Source organism: Pelmatolapia mariae, linkage group LG6 (genome assembly GCF_036321145.2).
Source record: "Pelmatolapia mariae isolate MD_Pm_ZW linkage group LG6, Pm_UMD_F_2, whole genome shotgun sequence".
NCBI lineage: Eukaryota > Metazoa > Chordata > Actinopteri > Cichliformes > Cichlidae > Pelmatolapia > Pelmatolapia mariae.
The window spans coordinates 20,188,559-20,205,917 of NC_086232.1; the positions used below are offsets into that span (position 1 = coordinate 20,188,559).

Below are 17,359 nucleotides of genomic sequence, written 5' to 3' on the forward strand. Positions count from 1 at the left end.
CAGAAACATCACGTGACAAGAAGCAGCTAAAATAGAAAAAAGCTCTTCAGGTCATTAACTGCCTCCAGACTGTTGAAGAAAACTTACAGTGAGAGCCAGTCCTTTGAAAACTCTTGGGTTTTCTTGGGGATGGTTGAAGTGACCTTTCTGGACCTTTTTGTGCTTTACTAGTGACTGGAACTTAATGAACAGGAGCACCTCTGTGGATTTGATGGATCCACAAAATGCGATGCAGCAGCTGATGGCCATCCCAGGAGGTGGAACACTTCAGCAGCAGGTTCAATAGCTCATTATCGGCGGTCCTGCTGGGTAATTAATGAACAGTGGGATCCTGTCACAGCGACAGATAAACATATACTTTTCCTCCCTATCAAGCTGCCTGCAGCAAACATTGTATGTCCGTGTCTTTTAAAAAAAAATAAAAATAAAGATGCATTATATTTGTTCTAAAAATAAATATGATTACACTATTTACGTCCCAGGACATGTTAATGAGTTGAAAATTTAATTTGCTAGTCGTCTTCACAGAATACATGAAGTGTAAGTTGATGTTTTCACAGAAGGAAATTTATCTACTCTGTATGGTCATTTATGGTTTGGCAGTGGTCAGGGTACAGTATATAATAACTACAGCAATAAAAAGCATAATACATAAATATACATACAGATGTTACCTCTAAGAAGACGTGATGCATATAATTTTGTGAGTACACTGCTCAGTTTATCAGTATCATTAAAATGAATTCCCACTTAGTGTTAATGACGTGTATGGTAAGCCAATATCGATCAGTTACTGCCCCATATGCAGTATCAGATTTGATAGGGGCTGATGTTCATATTTTGGCTTTTCTGTTGTAAAATGAAACCTTTTTTAAATTTTGTATTTTTTATGCCATGATCCAAAACTTACATTTAGATGTCTAAACCTGATGGTTTAGACATCCATTGATGGTGGATGTTTAAGTCAGGATATATTTTATACAGGAGGTTTCTATAGCAAGCTGGTGGTTCCTATCACAAATATAAACTTATTGAAATCCTAATGCTACATTGTTGATTCTGTCAGTCATTTTTTTAGCTCTGTTTACACACTTTTTCAGTGAAATGCCGTTAATTGTGTTCACCGATGAGGTTTTTGAATATGGTAAACAGGGCAGTAAACAAATCACATGAAGGTGGTCGCTGTTGACTTTGGGCCCATAAATTTTTTGTTGAATGTGGATCAGAGGTCGTGATTTGGCATCTTAATGTTGTTAGGGTATAGGCAACAACATTACTTTGACTGAGGTTAGGGTAAATATTGTTAAATGTAAAGGCTGACAAAGTAAGTTTTTTATTATGGTGTTGGAAAAAAGACCAAACCTCTAATGGCCTTACCTGTATTGCTTGCCATATAATCCTGAGCTTAGATTTAAAACTTTTTTATATTGTTAGCCAGTCATTTCTGAGTGACAAAGTAACAAGCCAAGGACCTGTTTGACCCTGCTCATAGAATCCAGCCCACCCAAAAAGAAGTGCAATTGTTCCAAAAATCATGAGGTAAGAAAATAATGAGAAGATGAAAATACACTATGGCTAGCCAGACACTCACTATCATAACTTTACTATCTCATCTGTTTGTCATAACATAGATTTATCGTCATCTGATAGTTTGGCAGCAAAGCAACAACAAAGAAAAAAATATCATGTTAGCCTTTGATAAGCTCTGTATACACATCCATAGCTCCTGATATCTACACGGTTAATCAACACTCCGAAATAGAAAACACTTCCTGAGTCAAATTAAAGCAACTTCAAAGCACTTGAAGTCAACACAAAATAGATTCAAGCACAATTTTTTTCTGGACAATCCTTTAAAGGCTTTTTGTTTTGTTGCTCACATAAGTATGTAATATCTCATTTAATTAGCAAACTAAGCCCTCTGACAAACAGGCATATGGTCCTCGCTCTCCCACGGCCTTGGCCAAGGAATGAATATGCATATCCTGGGACCTCAGTAGCTTGTTACCCTGGAATGAATTCTACACAAGCCTAATCCCTGATCTATTATTTACCCCTTGACCAAACATGCAAGTGGGGCTTCCAGACGCTTGACTTGATAGAAATGACTGCCCTGGGATTCTGCTGCCTCTCTCACCCCAGCGGAAAGCCGAGGCAGGCAGGCAGGCAGTCACTCCGATGAGAGTGAATGTTTCTCTTTTTCTGTTCCACTCTATCCTCTAACTAACACAACGCCCTCAGACACACACTCATACACAGACACACACCCCTCACTCCTTCAAGTCTTCACTCTCGAGATGTCTTAGTCAAATGTTGAGCAAATCATCATAAAAACAAGTGCACAATGAAACTTTAATGAGCACGCCCAATTCTGAGGGATCTGAGGGACAGCTCAGGGAATCAGTGTCACATCCCCGCTGTAGGCAACAACGGAAACTATTTCAAACTGCTTCAAACACGCGTGCGCGCGCACAAGCGCAGGGTCGCACGTGTGTTTGCCTTAGAGAACAGAAAGTAAAAAAGAAAAAAAAGGGCGAAGATTTCTTGTTATAACATGAAATTCTGTGTCCGACGCTAAAGAGCTGATACAGCATTCAAAATCATTTGCATTTATTTTTGTTTAATGTATTGCTCCTTCAGCCTGATCTGATGAACTCCCCTTTTTGACAATACTGTTAAAAATCGGCGGTATTATTTAGACTAGAACACTATATATGATCTAAATGCACACGAAGGAAAAGAAATATCACTGAATCACTGCTGCTTCTCAAATACTGAGAGCTTTTAATACGCCTCTCTAACGATTTCTTATCTTGGGGCTAAGGGTTTTTGGCACATTTTTCTTGCACGACGAAGCGAATCCTCATGCTGGCACAACATTGTAAATCAACTCATGAGGCACAAAAGCTTCGTGGACCCGCAGTCACTTGGGTTACAGTCACACACGGCGTGTAAAACACTGATCTGAATTCACCCAACACAACAGAGCAGCCACCTTCTCCCCAGCCCTGACCATCCGCAGCTCTCCGCTGTGCTGACTCTGCAGAAGGAAATCACCGGGGAAGTGTAGGAAGCTTTTCTTTTTTTTTTCTCTTTTTTTCATCAAGGTAGGGCAAGCAGTTACAACTCAGCTTCTGGCTGACAGTGATCCCTGCAGTTTCCTTGATTTCTTCAGTTTACGGTTTGGGGGAAAGGAGAGGCGACAGAGTGTCGTGGTCGCGCGATCCTCTCCGTGAGACCGACCCGTACCCAAACGACGCGCGTTTTTCTCTCAAGTCGGGACGCTTTCAATCTCGGGATGAAAAAGCGAGCGCTCGTTTCCCCGTGTTACTCCTAGAAGTGTCAAGAAAAAACATCGTTGCTGAGTCTGAAAAGAAAACCGAGCGTGAATCACCAGATATACATCGGACAGGATTGAAGAGGAGAAAGTTCCCCACTTGAGGGCGAAATCAGACTTTTTTGAGGACGCCAACTTTGAAAAGTGCCAGGAGCCCCGGGGTCTGTCAGATACAACATGCAGCAATGGTAAATATGATTTTTCTGCGTGTGCTTTCTGAAGTTTTTCAGATTAGGCACATCAGTGTGACAAATCAGGGGAGCTGTAACTTTTTATTAACTTGTTTGCTGGTCAGACGAGAGAAGAAAAAAAAAGTTTTGCTGAAGTCACATATTTCCCTCTGTTTGCTTTGCTTCATATGACTTATTTGCCACATTTGTCAGTAAAACTAATAGAAAAAAATGTATTCACCTTTTTAGATACATTTTTCTTTACCTTTTCCTCGTCTCCGAGTCTTACAAAATCACCAACTGTTGCGTTTCTGAGCCTTTCAAATCCTGAGGAAAAACGGGGCTTAAAAAGTAAGTTAACAAAATCTAACCTCACTTGTCATTATTTAAAGCTTTTGCCTGAAAGTGTTTCATAATTCTCTGTTCCTGCGAGACAAATTAAAAACTTTTAGGTGGCGTCTGACAGGAAAAATCCAGGCGCTGTAAATTGTGTAACTGTTAAAGTGTTTACATGATATTTATGTATAAGCCACTTTGATACCAGTTGGTATTGAGGCCTTGATTGGAGTGGAGTTCAGTGCAATTTCTTCATACATCAAGGACACACACGGGCTCATAAAAACGGTGTGTGTTGTTTTAGATCAATGTGGACACACTTGATTGTACCTCAGCTGGGTCTAAAATTTGGAAAGTAAATTTTCTTAGGCCTCATAAAATCCCTCTTCTGAAAATCCTTCTTCACCTTTTCTGCACAATTCCTTCTCCTTTAAGGAACAAACACGTTTTCCTGTGCTATGTCAACGCAGCCAAAACCTTTAGGTAATTTTAAGAGTTTGTAAAGTGTGTGTGTGTTTTTAAAATTTTTTGCCAAATACACTAGTTCACCCCCACTGTTTATGTGCCCCTGTGTTACAGTTCACCCATAAAAACAAACTCATTGAAACACAAGCAGACGGCCAGCTTGAATTTCAAAGTCAGCTTAAGACACTTCAGTTTGGACATATCTGAACGCTTCAAAAGACGAGGAGAGGAAGAGAGAGAGAGAGTGTGTGAGGGGTAGAAAACGAGAAACAATGAGGGTGACTGAGATGAATGTTACCACTTAAAAGTACCTTCACACTTTCGTCAGTGAGATGTGTGCGAGATTAATGCCTAACAGTATTTTGGCCTGGTATGAGTGTGCGTGTGTGTCAAGGATGTTTCATGAGCTGGTGCTGCTACTACAGTGAAGAATGCCAATTTACATTCCTGGAGTGTCATTTCATTACTTTTATCTCCGTGCTGCTGTCTCTCAGCCAGACCGAGTGGGGATCTGTTCAATTTCACATTTCCTTTACCACATAAGTTGCAGATGTTAAAATGCTGCTAATGATTTTCATCATGTTCGAAATGCTTCTGTCTTGCGCTTTTTGTGTCGGATAATTATGACTTTTTCAGAACTGCGTGAAAGCCACCATGAAGCAAATCAGCTTAGCAGATAAAATGCATATTTTGAATGAAACAATTAAAAAAAATAGTACATTTATAAGACAAAAATCCACAAAAATTATTAGAGAAAAACACCGTCGTACATGTCCTTTAATATGCAGGAAACAGACCCCCTTCTGCACCAGCCTGTACTTCTGCTGCGTGAGGTTAAAGAAAAAGTTAAAGTTGTCAAAGGATCTGCAGCTAGGTCGTGATTCCTCTGGGTCTGTGAGAATCAGAGAGGGGAGAGCGTGTGTGTGTGTGGGGTGGGTGCCACTGGTTAGTCGGTTCAATAATCTGCTGGACAGGTAGGCCTGTGACGCCCCCCCTTAGAGAGGCTGCTAATGAAGAGAAAGGCTGCTTAGTGGTGCTCTGCTCTGACCCCACCAACCCTCCCTGTCCCCCCTGCTGGCTTCCTCTGATTACTCCTCACAACGAGAACACCCCCACCCCTCCACACCAACTCCATCCTCACTGTTTCCCCCCGGCTTTCTTACTTTCTAACTCCCTGCCTCCTCACTTAATAAGAATGAGTGCTAAGTGCATAAAGACTCTGCTGATAACCCACTCGGTGCATTTATGCATTTGCTGCTGTCTCCTATTTATGCAGCTGCTTATGCCTATATTTCAATTGATGAATTTAGAGAGATAATCACTGCTTGACCATAATTTCCCAACATATTTTTCTGTGCAATTTTAGTAATGAGGCCGTGTTTGAAAGTGCAGCGCTTAACCTCAGAGAGGCACAAGTGAAGGGGAATATGTGTAAGTGCGGATCAGGAAGAAAAACCAACAGCATTTATTTTAGATGAAAGGAAATATGCACTTTCACTCATGCTAACAGGTAAAGATATTCAGCAAATCTGAGAGAGAGAGAGCACTTTTTCCATCTTCTCCCACGAGTGTTTCTGCGATGCTTCAGCAGCGTCAAAGCTGGATTGTTGCACTGTTCTTATTTATTCAGAGGTGGGTCACTGGTACCGATATGGCGCTGCTACTCTCCATCCATTCCCATCACCGATAATCTCTTGAGTGACTGATAGTGTGTCTTGGCAGTGACAGCAAAGGTAATATTTTGAAAGGGGGCGTGGGGGGGGGGGTCCACATACATAGGGATGGCTTAAGATGGAAATCTTTAAACAAGACACCAGAACCTAAGCTGTGGGCTTTGGCGACTAAAACAGAGACGCAGTGAAATGTTGAAACAAATTGGATCGCAGGGCTCCTAATTTAATAAAGAGCACAGCGTGAGACATACTTGATTTAAAACAATATACATATGCGAGACGTAATTACATTTTTCGTACCCCAGCACACACAAAGTGAGGAACCGAATCTTCACACACTTACCTTCGTGAAAACATTATGAAATTTGGTCTGTGTTCATGTGATTCTTAACTTTAAAAAAAAAGGAGACATAAATAGCAAAAGGTAATGAATAGGGTGAACAGCTGTTATGACACAAGCATTTAAGATGTGTTTAGTCTCACACTATCACGCAGATTGATATCTGTAAGAGTTTCAGTCTGCTCAATTATGGTATTGTCTCTGCGGTGACAAAACGGATCACATTTGGAAATGGCAAGTTAATCAGATTAAAATCGGCCTCTGAGCTACAAACCGCAACCTGATACCTGTACTTCTATGCATTCATTTTTTTAATGCCCATTTTTTGTTTTCTACAGGCTTCATTTCGAATGTTAAATGTTAAAACTTCTTATGTGCAATAATGTAAGGAAACAGGAAGAACTGGGGAATACTTGTGTGCTAAAACATGAAGACACTGAGTGCTTGTGGAAGCCTCTTACTCACTCTGTCTTTATTTGCGATAGGACACATTTGGCGCAGCGTCCCTAATACATTTTCCTGCCCTCTGAGGCGCAGTCATAACTCTTAGGTTTTCAGATGTAATTTGGGGTGGCCTTAATTGATTCTGTCCAGAACTAATTACCAGCGACTGAGTAAAATAAACACCTCAGTGTCACTTGGTGGCAACTGTCCAATCGGTAGGGAAATTACTTTTCACTTGTAATCCATACGTTCTTCAGTGGGGCTGGGATATAATTCATGTCGACGCTATAGAAATAGCAGAGACGCTGGACCTGTGTAACGAACAGGAGTATAGTTGTAACCAAATGGCTCAGTTGGGAGGTATAGGGTTATGTGGTATAATTTATATTTTATAGCTCCCTTCTGCACTGACTGCACTCCAGAATAAAGTTGTTCGATTTTGTTCCATGAACAGGGAGTGAGAAAATCTGGGATTTCACTTGCGATGGAAATTCCAGACGCCGCTTTGTTCCTCGGTTCCTTCTTGTATTTTTTATTTTCCTGTTGAGTCTCATTTCTTGCTTTCAGATAAAAAGACGACAAACTGCTGCTGCGAATAAGTGAGTGTTCATTTGAATGACTGCGTGCATTTTTTTTTTCTGGGTGTGTGCATGAGTGGCCTTTGCCCGAGTGACTCAAAAAGGGATGGAAAGATCTCCTCAGGCCATACAGAGTGATTTGATTAGAAGAGAATAATTTGCCCTAAAGGTGTCTTTTCTCTTCCCTCCAAAAAAGCTGGTGGAAGAAATCTGATATGACAAGATAAGTGGTGGCTCATGAAAAATTCCTGAGGACTGAGACGTAGCATGTTGACTTTGGAATTATTGCCGTGAGTGTCTAGTTCTTTTTCTAGTAACTGTGCCTGACAATGTTTTTTTTTTTTTTTTTTACCTGAATAGCCTTTGAAATGATTCCTCTGGTTCTCAATCCAGAATTCTTTCATTTAAAATCTGTTTATGTAGTGACCGAAGGATGGACAAAGTAAACTCCACAATTCATTCCAGGCATTTTCTTCTTCAGATTTCTTTGACCGTACACCAGAGCAATCTTTATTGGTCAGCTACTGTTATTCCTTCCTGTGAATGGCATTTATCATTGTTTTAAAATAGCGGGCTTGGACAGGCTAAAGACATGCTCCAGTGTATATGCAGCAACTCCTTTGCTGGGCTGCAGCCTTATTTAAAGTTTTGACTGATGTTTTTTTCTAATTGCACACTATTCCAGATCGTGTACCAACTTCATGTTCAGTTTTTGCACTAAAAAGGAGAACTTGTGCCTTTGGGTTTCTTTTTGTTGCCTGTTACTATATCAAGTAGACTTGGGACCTCTCCGTGTCTATATGCTGACATTCATTGCACCCCTTTACCCTGTCATGCAGACTGTGATGTGATCACGTCATAATGTTTTTTGAGTCCGTCCATGGACTTAGATGCGATGAAGTGGGCCTAACTGGTCAGCAGCAATGCATTTTAAAAATGCAAAACTTACACAGAGTATTTTTTAATGAAAAATTTATGTGATTTTATATGAAAAGCAGATCATATGCCAGATTATGATTGTCCACATTATAAGGTCTTTGGTCTCCCCATGCAGTGTTTTAGAAATGGAACAACAGCATGTAAGATTTATTTCTCAGGGCACAATCCTCTTTCTGCTGTTTTCAGGATTTAGTCCCAGTTGTGTTTTCCCTACTGGCTAGCTCGCTGGCCAGGCTGCTATTGTGGTATCCCTCAGTGTTATTTAGCTGCTTCTCTAGAGAGAAGCTGGCAATCGCAGTCCACTTCTCTAGAGATCTAAGCAGAACCTGCAGCAAGTGGAAAATTGGTTCACGTGGTGCTACACCAACCTCACAGCTGAATCCAAGACGGTGATGTTGGAGCTTCTTGGAAAGATGACAGACTCATTGTAGAGGCAGCTCATTTTACTGTGCCATTATTTTTTATTTATTTTGTTGTTTCAAAGTACTTGGCCAGTGTTGTTTAACAATTTATTTAAGCAGAGTAAAACATCGTCACTCATTTTTTGCCATTATGCTCATTACAACACGAGTCCTTGTTGACAGATTATATCTTGTGATAGTTCAGTGTGCACCAGTGACAGCCTGAAACTTGTTACCACGTGTCTCACTAAATTTATAACTGTGTAAATCCTGGACACTATCATCACTCTTATAGTCAGCATCAGGAAGTATCAATGAGTAAACAAATATATACCAGCACGTTTGATTTTACTGGATGCAACGTTACCATATACAGTTTAAAATATGATTTCAGAGACTTACAAGGATTGTAACATTTTGCTGATGTTATATTAGCGCTGCAACAGTGTATTTATAGTGAAAACTGTTCTGTTGTTGCAACAAGATGCTTCAGGGTTGGGTGTTCTCCCAGTTATACTTTGGTGTGACTCACAAAGAAGTGGTTTTCTTTGTGTAAGAGCGATACAGTCATTAATTACAATTTCCATTTAACTCAAAGTGAGAAATCCTGTACCTAAAAAGCTCATAGGCCTTTCTTCTGGGATCTTATCTACTTAGTAATAGTTTTTTGCATGTATAACTATTCAGGTAAAAAACTGAATATGTCAAATAGCTGTAGTTCATAGGCTGAACCTAAAGGCCTACATTCAGCTTATTACACCTAAGTTAAATGTACAAGCATAAGAAGCAAGCATATGGTTAAATCTGAGATTGCAGCTGTGGTTATGTGGCAGAATATATGCTTTTTGTTATATGGAAGTACTTTTTTGCCTTTTCCATAAAAACACATTATTGCAACAGTCAGCTGTGTATCCTACATCTGGATGTTGTTTAGTTCTCATATTAGTGAGATAAAAAAAAAATAGATAACTTAAGTGTGTGTGTGTGTGTGTGTGTGTATGTATGTTTCTGTCGGTGTGTATTAACTAGTGTGTAAATCCATATATTCTGGGCCAAAGGGAGCCGTAATCACCTTGATTTTTCGAGACTTTAGTTTTGGCAGGCTTTTTTTCTGACAATGATTCTCACTTGAATATATTGATAATATTTCAGACACACTAGTAACCTTGTAGGCTGAATGTATAATCTAGCTTCTATTAGCAAGCCTTAATGCAGAGTTTGGACTCTTTAGCCTTGAATGAATTATGTCTTTGATTTTGGATAAAAATCAGCAAAGGATGTCGGTGCATTGTATATGTGTTCAGTTACGTTTTGAATGCTTTTATGAATTCATGTGTCCAGTGGAATGTGTGCATGTATGAAAGACACTTTTCCTCTCAGCGGCAAGGTGATTATTACTGAATCCATAACCTCTGACCCTAATGAAACAGAAATTTGAATCCAAAACAAAGCCACGTCAAAGAGTGCACATTTTAACCCAAACAGTTCTCTTTTCTTAGTAATAACTTATATATGCTTACAGTGTAGTGTTTACAGTGTGACAACAGAAAATGATCTATTTAATAGTCATTTGTGTTGACTTTTTGAAGGCAAAAGAATATTATGTGCTGGTGGGAGCTGGAATTGTTACAGATAAAATACGTGTGTAATTATAGATAGATAGATAGATAGATAGATAGATAGATAGATAGCGATACAAGCTAGCTAATTAACTTATATACCTATATTTAATAATTATACATTATACTTTAGGGCTGAATAGTTAATCGAATTTGAATGTCAGTCACAACTTTAGCTCCCCGCAATCGAGCCATATTGAAAATGCATGCCCTGCCAATAGAATGCAAAGCAAAAACAAATCAAGCACTCCCTAATTAAGTGCCTGACCACATGCCTGCATACACCAATCACAGCTGTTCCCTGCACCTCACAGCGGCAAGTTTTGCATAACTAGCCTGGAAGAGCAACACAACATTAAAAGACAGATATAAAACAAAAAAGCAAATATCTGGGACAGGACAAGGTGAAGAGCTTGTCACTGGAAGTGGATCATCAGTCATTCTTTAGAAATACTTCAGATTCAGCACATGGGATGTTAACAAAGAGAAAACCATATATATGCATATAGGGCTGAAAATAATCTTGGCCATAATTGTGCACCCCAACTGTAGACTTGTCAAGGTAGTGATTAGTTTGTACTGTCTTTTAATCTTGTGATTTGGGAGGAAAGAATATTTATTTTGATGCTATACATTAAATACTTAGCTCTGTATGAGTATTTTAATCTCTGTCACAATCTTTTAGGGTTCATTGACTAAGCCGTAGCCCTTTGAGCTGAGCGCGCTTTGCAACGCATCACCAAAAACCTGGATGACATGTTAGAAGTCCTACTGTGTGATTGTTGGTGACAAAAGTGCTATTTATGGTGATAATCATAGTAATTAAGCGGTCTCAGGATGATAGGATTTTGTGTGTTTGTTTGTCTTAGTTCACTTTTCCTGTTTGAGGGAAACTTGACACTCATTAACTGTGTGTGAAGGGCACATCTGTATGTGTTTCTGCCTGCATGTACAGTCTATGATTGTGTGTGTGTGTGTGTGTTTTCACATGTGTTTGTGGCTGTGGGTGTTTTTGGAGTGGAGGAGAAATGTGCTGACAGGTAGTGTGTCAGGAGGGGGACAGTGGCGCTTTTGAGACAGATACAAGAGACGAGTCTCATGGAGAGGGAGAGAGAAAGAGGGCCTCTTTCATGTGACTCTGCATTCCACCAAGGCACAGGCAGGGAGAGGCACAAGACGAGACATGCGTCCCCCCTCGTCATTCCCTCTGCCTCTTCCCCACCGCACCCGCTCTCCTATCCACTCCTCCCCATCCAGCCTCCATCCCTCCCTTCAGCCAGCGACCTTAACATTTATCAAAGAACCCCATGCTGGAATTCCTCTTCTGCATCTGTGTCCTGGTGGGAGAGGCACAGACACACACACACACACACACACACACACACACACACACACACACACACACACACACGGCACAGAGTCACATAAAAGTGCACATGCACTGTCGCAAAGCAATCCGTTTTGAATATTGCAAAACTGTGGAGGGGCCGTCCTTGTTCCTTACTAAGGAGGCCGCCCTCGAGACAATGTCACACTGAGACATGGACACATGCTTGCATACACATTCTCTCCTCCTTCTTGTTTCTTTATTGTACCTCCTGTCACTTTGTCCTATTCATTTAACCTTTCATTAGAGCCAGCTGACAGCCCTGTGTGTGTCTGCACAGCTTCAGGAACAATGCCAAAAAAGCCCCACTGTCACAGTTATTAGATTCCTCTGGCCCCCTTTTACCCTGGCAACTCAATATTAAGAGAGGAAGGGTGAATGAGGGAAGGCAGGGTAAGGGAGAACAAGGGGGAAAGGGAGAAATATGGGGTGCGTGGTTGACACTGCTGCCCAACTCCTATGGTGAAGGGTCCTCTTGACTTGTCAAGGACATGTGCCACATGTTGATAGTAGACTGGTCTCCAGCAGAACAGGGAAGGGAATGTTAGCTACAATGCAGAGCAGGGAGACGCCGGAGAAGGAGAGGACACTCGTCTTGTGCTGTGGCAAGCAGCACCCTGGAGGAGTTGGACTGAAAACACAAACAGTTTGTGGAGGAATTCTGTTTTTAATGGGCAAGCAGGAGGGGCAGTCTGGTCCCCAAGGAAGGACAGACCAGTGCCCTCCCCCATTCCCTTCCTTCTCCTGTCTGTCGCCCTGTCTCCCTCACTCTCCTCCTCTGTTCCTCTCTACCCTCACTTTTCTGCTCTTTGCACACTAAGCAATTTAAAGAGAATGTGTGTTTGAGTAATAAATTGTCTATCAACAATAATTTGTGTCATTTCATCTGAGAGGAAGTAAGAGGAATATGCATCAGTTTGAGAATTCACACTTTATACATCTATCTATTGTATTCAAAATGACACAATTTTCTGTTATTTTAGCTGTTTAACAAAACACATTCAGGTTGTACTTATATGTAAATGGTAAATAAAATCGTTCTTAGATAGCGCTTTTCTGCTCTCTTTAAGCACTCAAAGCGCTTTGCACAACTTACCTGATTCACCCAATCACACCCAGTGGCACAAGCACTTTTTTCTATGCTCTTTCTATGTAACACTGAAACACACTCATACTCCGATGGATATATCTGAGCAACTTGGGGTTAGTAACTTGTCCAAGGATATTTGGCATGCAGACTGGAGCAGACGGGGATTGAATCACCCCCTGAGCTACTGCCACCCCAGTGGTCTGCAAAGTGAGAACATTTTGGTGGATGGATACATGGTCAGTGACCTCCTTGCAGCTAGGAAAACTTGGTGGTTCCCTAGTGATTTCCTTGAAATCTTTCTTATTTGGCGAGTGATTTCAGTAAGTTGCAGTGACCAACTGACCGACCAGAGGCTGAGTGTGCAACACACCACCTTTGACAAGGTGGGAGGCAACCTGTCCCCAAACAATTGAAGTCTTGGGCTGGTTGGAGTCTGTCTCGGCAGGTTGGAGAGAATAATTGTTGAAGGTTTGCAAATTATTTATAAATTATATACATTTTATAAATCCACCAACACACTGCAGTCAATCTGAGTCAGTCTGCTCCAGTGAACTTATCTGCAATAAGCCTTTTTTGCATAGAGAACAGTTGGTTGCCAACTGGCTATATTCTGGTTATATTCCTATGCAAAAGCAAGACAGCTGAGCGCCTATGCCATTTTGCCATTTTATCACCAAAGTAACTTTGAATAACGCAACTGACTATGACCTGGAGACCTGATCGATGTCTTCGAAGCAACCATTTCAAAAGCAACAACATCGCAATTCCAAACGGTTCATAGTTTGTCTCCAGTGTGTTTGTTACTGTAAGCTTCAAACAAAGGTCCTTTAACAAAGTGTTTATTTTAACCAGAGCTACGGTCTTTTCCAAGTTTAAAAAGGTGTTTCTGGCCCAATGAAAGAACACAGTATAAGCCACTGTGTGGATTTCTTTTGTGGCCAATGGCAAACATAACAGTTAAAAAGTATCATGGAGATGTGAGGAAATACATTATTTACTTTATTTGAAATGACAAAATATATATTAAAGCATTAATGCCAAGATTTTGTTAAATTATTTTAACCAATGAAAATGAAATGAAATATATTTCCTTTAAAGTACATTTTCTGCTTCAGCTTAGTTGCACATCCCTGCAGTTACTCAGACACAGGGTTGGAATAGAACAAATTCATCAGATTTCCAGTCTGCTGTAATTTTTTATTTAGCCAGGTTCAGGTAACACTGTAAAATCTCCATTCTCAAGGCTATTAAATCCACAAATTCTTTGGGGCGCATAGGTTCATATGAATTTTATAAAATATCGAACCAAACTAAACTTTACGCAAAATGCACCAAGGCATGCTCTGTTCACTGTGCACTCCAGACGCGCTCAGGAAACACTTCTGAATCTGCTGTGAGGGAAGCTGTGAAGCATCTCTAGTAACACCCGATGCACTTCAGCAAAGCTCGGTAAAGCTGTGTTTAGGTCAGTCCAGCGCAGTCAGCAGTGGACAGTGATGCTTCTTCAGTAATACATTAGCTAAAATGGATCAGGGCCTGGTGTAGTGTGCTAAGGCATTGGTCGCTCTTGTAGGGGGGCGATGAATTGCTCACATGTCATTGGAGAGTGAGCAAGTACGCCCATGTGCACCCACACACACACACACACACACACACACTGACACACAAGCACATTTTCCCCGACCCTAAAGGAAGAAAGAGGGACACCAATGGCGCAACAGCCTGAACCCTGACCATCGGGCAGCAGTCTTGATGAAGCCCATCTCTCACGTCTGTCACCCAATTGCTCCTATTCCCCCCCCCCCTCTGAGGCCACCACTCGCTCTGTGTGACTGACTCTTTATTTATTTCTTTACCCTCATCTCGTCACTTAGTTAGAGCAGCGACCAGCAGTCTGTCTCTCTTCTGTCCTCTCTGTCATCCTTCTTTTTTTCCACCCTCTCCCTCCGCCTGGAGGCTGTCGATCCACCTGTCTGCTCCACATCTCTCTAATTCTCTGACTGGACTCTCTCTTTCCTCTCTCAGGGCTGTAATTGATGGTGGTGTTATTGTGTCCAGTTCTCCAGCCTTAAAGCTGTTCCTCCAGGTCAGCACTACCTCACCATTTAAAACACCCTGTGAATTCACGGTCGACAGCGAGGAACTTTTTTTGAAAGCGCTGAAGCCAGGGCTACCAATTTGCTTTGGCTGTTTTAAGCAATCAAAGTGTGCCTGATGGGATTTTAAGCTGTTCTTCAAATTCAAAACAATCTTGACATCTGCGCTTGAACTCTATTCTGTCATTTTGAATTAGGGACAATATTTCCTTGGAACTTCATGTTCCTTCTCAAGAGAAGTGTTTGCCCTTGGCCGCGATAGAAATGCACTCAGTGGCTTTGACTGTGGTCTTTGTTTGGTGGTCCTTTCTTGTAGCACATTTCAGCTGAGTTTTAAACTATTTTTCAAAGGAATTACAATGTGAGGTGGGAAGAAGTTTTCAAAGTATCCTGGAGAAAAAATACTTTACCTGTTCAGAAGTTTTATTTCTAATTCTTCATTATTTTCATACTTGTCCCCTCTAAAGTGATCAAGGTCCTCATACATTCAATTCACTTGCACTTTTTTTTTTCCAGTGAAGCTATCTCAACATTGTGGTTATTGAAAAATACGCAAGGTTAAGGAGTGACTATACCTGCAGTATGAGCATTTTCCTACTGCAGGTATATATATAAATGTATACATACTCTAAGGTCTTTCTTTTCCTTTTTCTGTCTCACTTTGTCTGCTTCTCTGTCTTTCTCTCTTGCACTCTAGGCTCCAGTCCCTCCTCAGCATGAACCTTGTATTTATTACCCTCTAAGTAATCACTTTGCTTTCTCTTTTGATAGACTGTTATTGCTCTAACTAGCTGAGGTCCCTATAGGTATTTGGAGGCTTTCCAGTTTTATTAGACAAAGGCCTCATTATTCAAGGCCAGCATTAAGACTACCATTAGATCCATTTGCCCCCTAGTCACATGTATCCAGTTGCAGCCAATTCATATTATAGCCCCTGCACACTTAGTATTTACAGCACAAACATACCCATTCCCTCTTGTCAAAGTTAAATATAGACAGTATTCAAAAAGCAACCTTGCCACTATGAGAAGTAGCTGTGAAGTTGTCTCTGCTTGTCTCCTCCTTACGGTTTTTGCACACATAATGTGGTCAATATCGATGTCCAGTAAAAGTTCTTTTTTTTAAGTTACTGTGCACATTTCTTCAAAGAGAGAGCTCCCCCCCCCCATAAAAAGCCAGGAGTATTGCATATAGAATGGTACTATTGTTGTTATCCATCCATCCATCCATCCATCCATTTGCTTCTTCTCCAAGGGTCTAAGGGTCGCGATATTGATGGAGCACTAGAAATAATGGCATGTGTAACAGTTGCTTTTGAACTATTTCAAGTCACCCAAGTTCTCTGCATCATGGTTCAAATTTGTTTTACTTTTGTTTTCCATCACCTAGCCACCTTTGCCTGACTCCTTTTCTTCTTGTGTTCCTGTCTTTGCTCTTCTTTTTGCCTTTTGTGCCCTTACTTAAGTAAGGGCACAAAGCTGTGCTTAGTTTTTCTAAGGCAACGAGTTTGTTCTGGGAACTAATTAGATTTTACATTTTAGGGTCTTTTGTAGGGTTACACAGTTGCTTTGTTTAATCCATTGTCCACCATTCTGATGAAAGCTATAGAGACATATCCTCCTTTTTTGTTTTCAGGGTTGAGCCTTCTTTTCCCCAGAAAATATGCATGTAGAAAGCCATTATTCTATAACCATTACATCCAAACTTCCTTCATAATCATCAGTTAAAGCACACAAGCTGCCCATTGCCTGTTACAATATCAAGGCAGGCGTCTCCCACAGCAGCCTTGACCAACATTCAATGGCTTTCATTACAAGGAGATGCCGTTAAATTAAATGGAGCTCTACTAGCTGGTCACAGTGCCTTTTAGACTACAAACATTAATATAAGGTGTGTTTTCCCCACTTTTCAACACGAAGATGTTGGCTATAGACTATAAGAAATTCCATACCTGCATTGAGCATTTAGTAAGACTCCACTTTTCAAGAAGAAGCCATCATAAGACCAGGTGTCCCTCATATTTCTTGATTACATGAAAATGATTGGAAATAGCAGCAGTTTGAGTGCACCCAGGCATGTTAAGTGTCTGTGTAACACCAGAATGCTTAAAAACCCAGATTCATGTAAGACTCTGATTCTTCACTTGTTTGAACAAATTCATAAAAGCAGGTATTTGTCATAGCAGTATGTTGACAGAATAGAAAAAGGTGGATATTAGCTGTGATGGCGTAATGCAGTACTGTGTCAGTGTGTAGTGTGCACATATTTTGTGCTATTGTATGGCATCTTCAAAAAGGTGATCTTGACCTGGAAAGACAAAAGAGTTTTGTCAAGGCTTCACACTTTGTCATCAAAAATCTAAGGTTTACTACACTAATAACAACTTGCCACTAACTCGTGGCTCAGTCACACTGGAGTGAAAATATGACATAAAAAGCAGTAGTTGCCCCTTGATATCAGCGAATATTTTCACATTTGGTGGGG

At 40.7% G+C, this 17,359-nt stretch overlaps 1 protein-coding gene across 3 annotated transcripts in view; it reads left to right on the top strand.

The window, feature by feature from the left end:
* The first annotated feature begins 3,280 nt into the window (after nucleotides 1-3,280).
* bnc2 (basonuclin zinc finger protein 2) overlaps nucleotides 3,281-17,359 on the top strand; it is a 162,957-nt gene continuing 148,878 nt past the window's right edge. For all 3 annotated transcript variants that reach the window (XM_063475231.1, XM_063475233.1, XM_063475234.1), the window contains exon 1: nucleotides 3,281-3,525. In XM_063475231.1, the coding sequence (XP_063331301.1) occupies nucleotides 3,523-3,525 (3 nt within the window). In that variant the 5' untranslated portion in view covers nucleotides 3,281-3,522. The remainder of the gene's footprint in view (nucleotides 3,526-17,359) is intronic.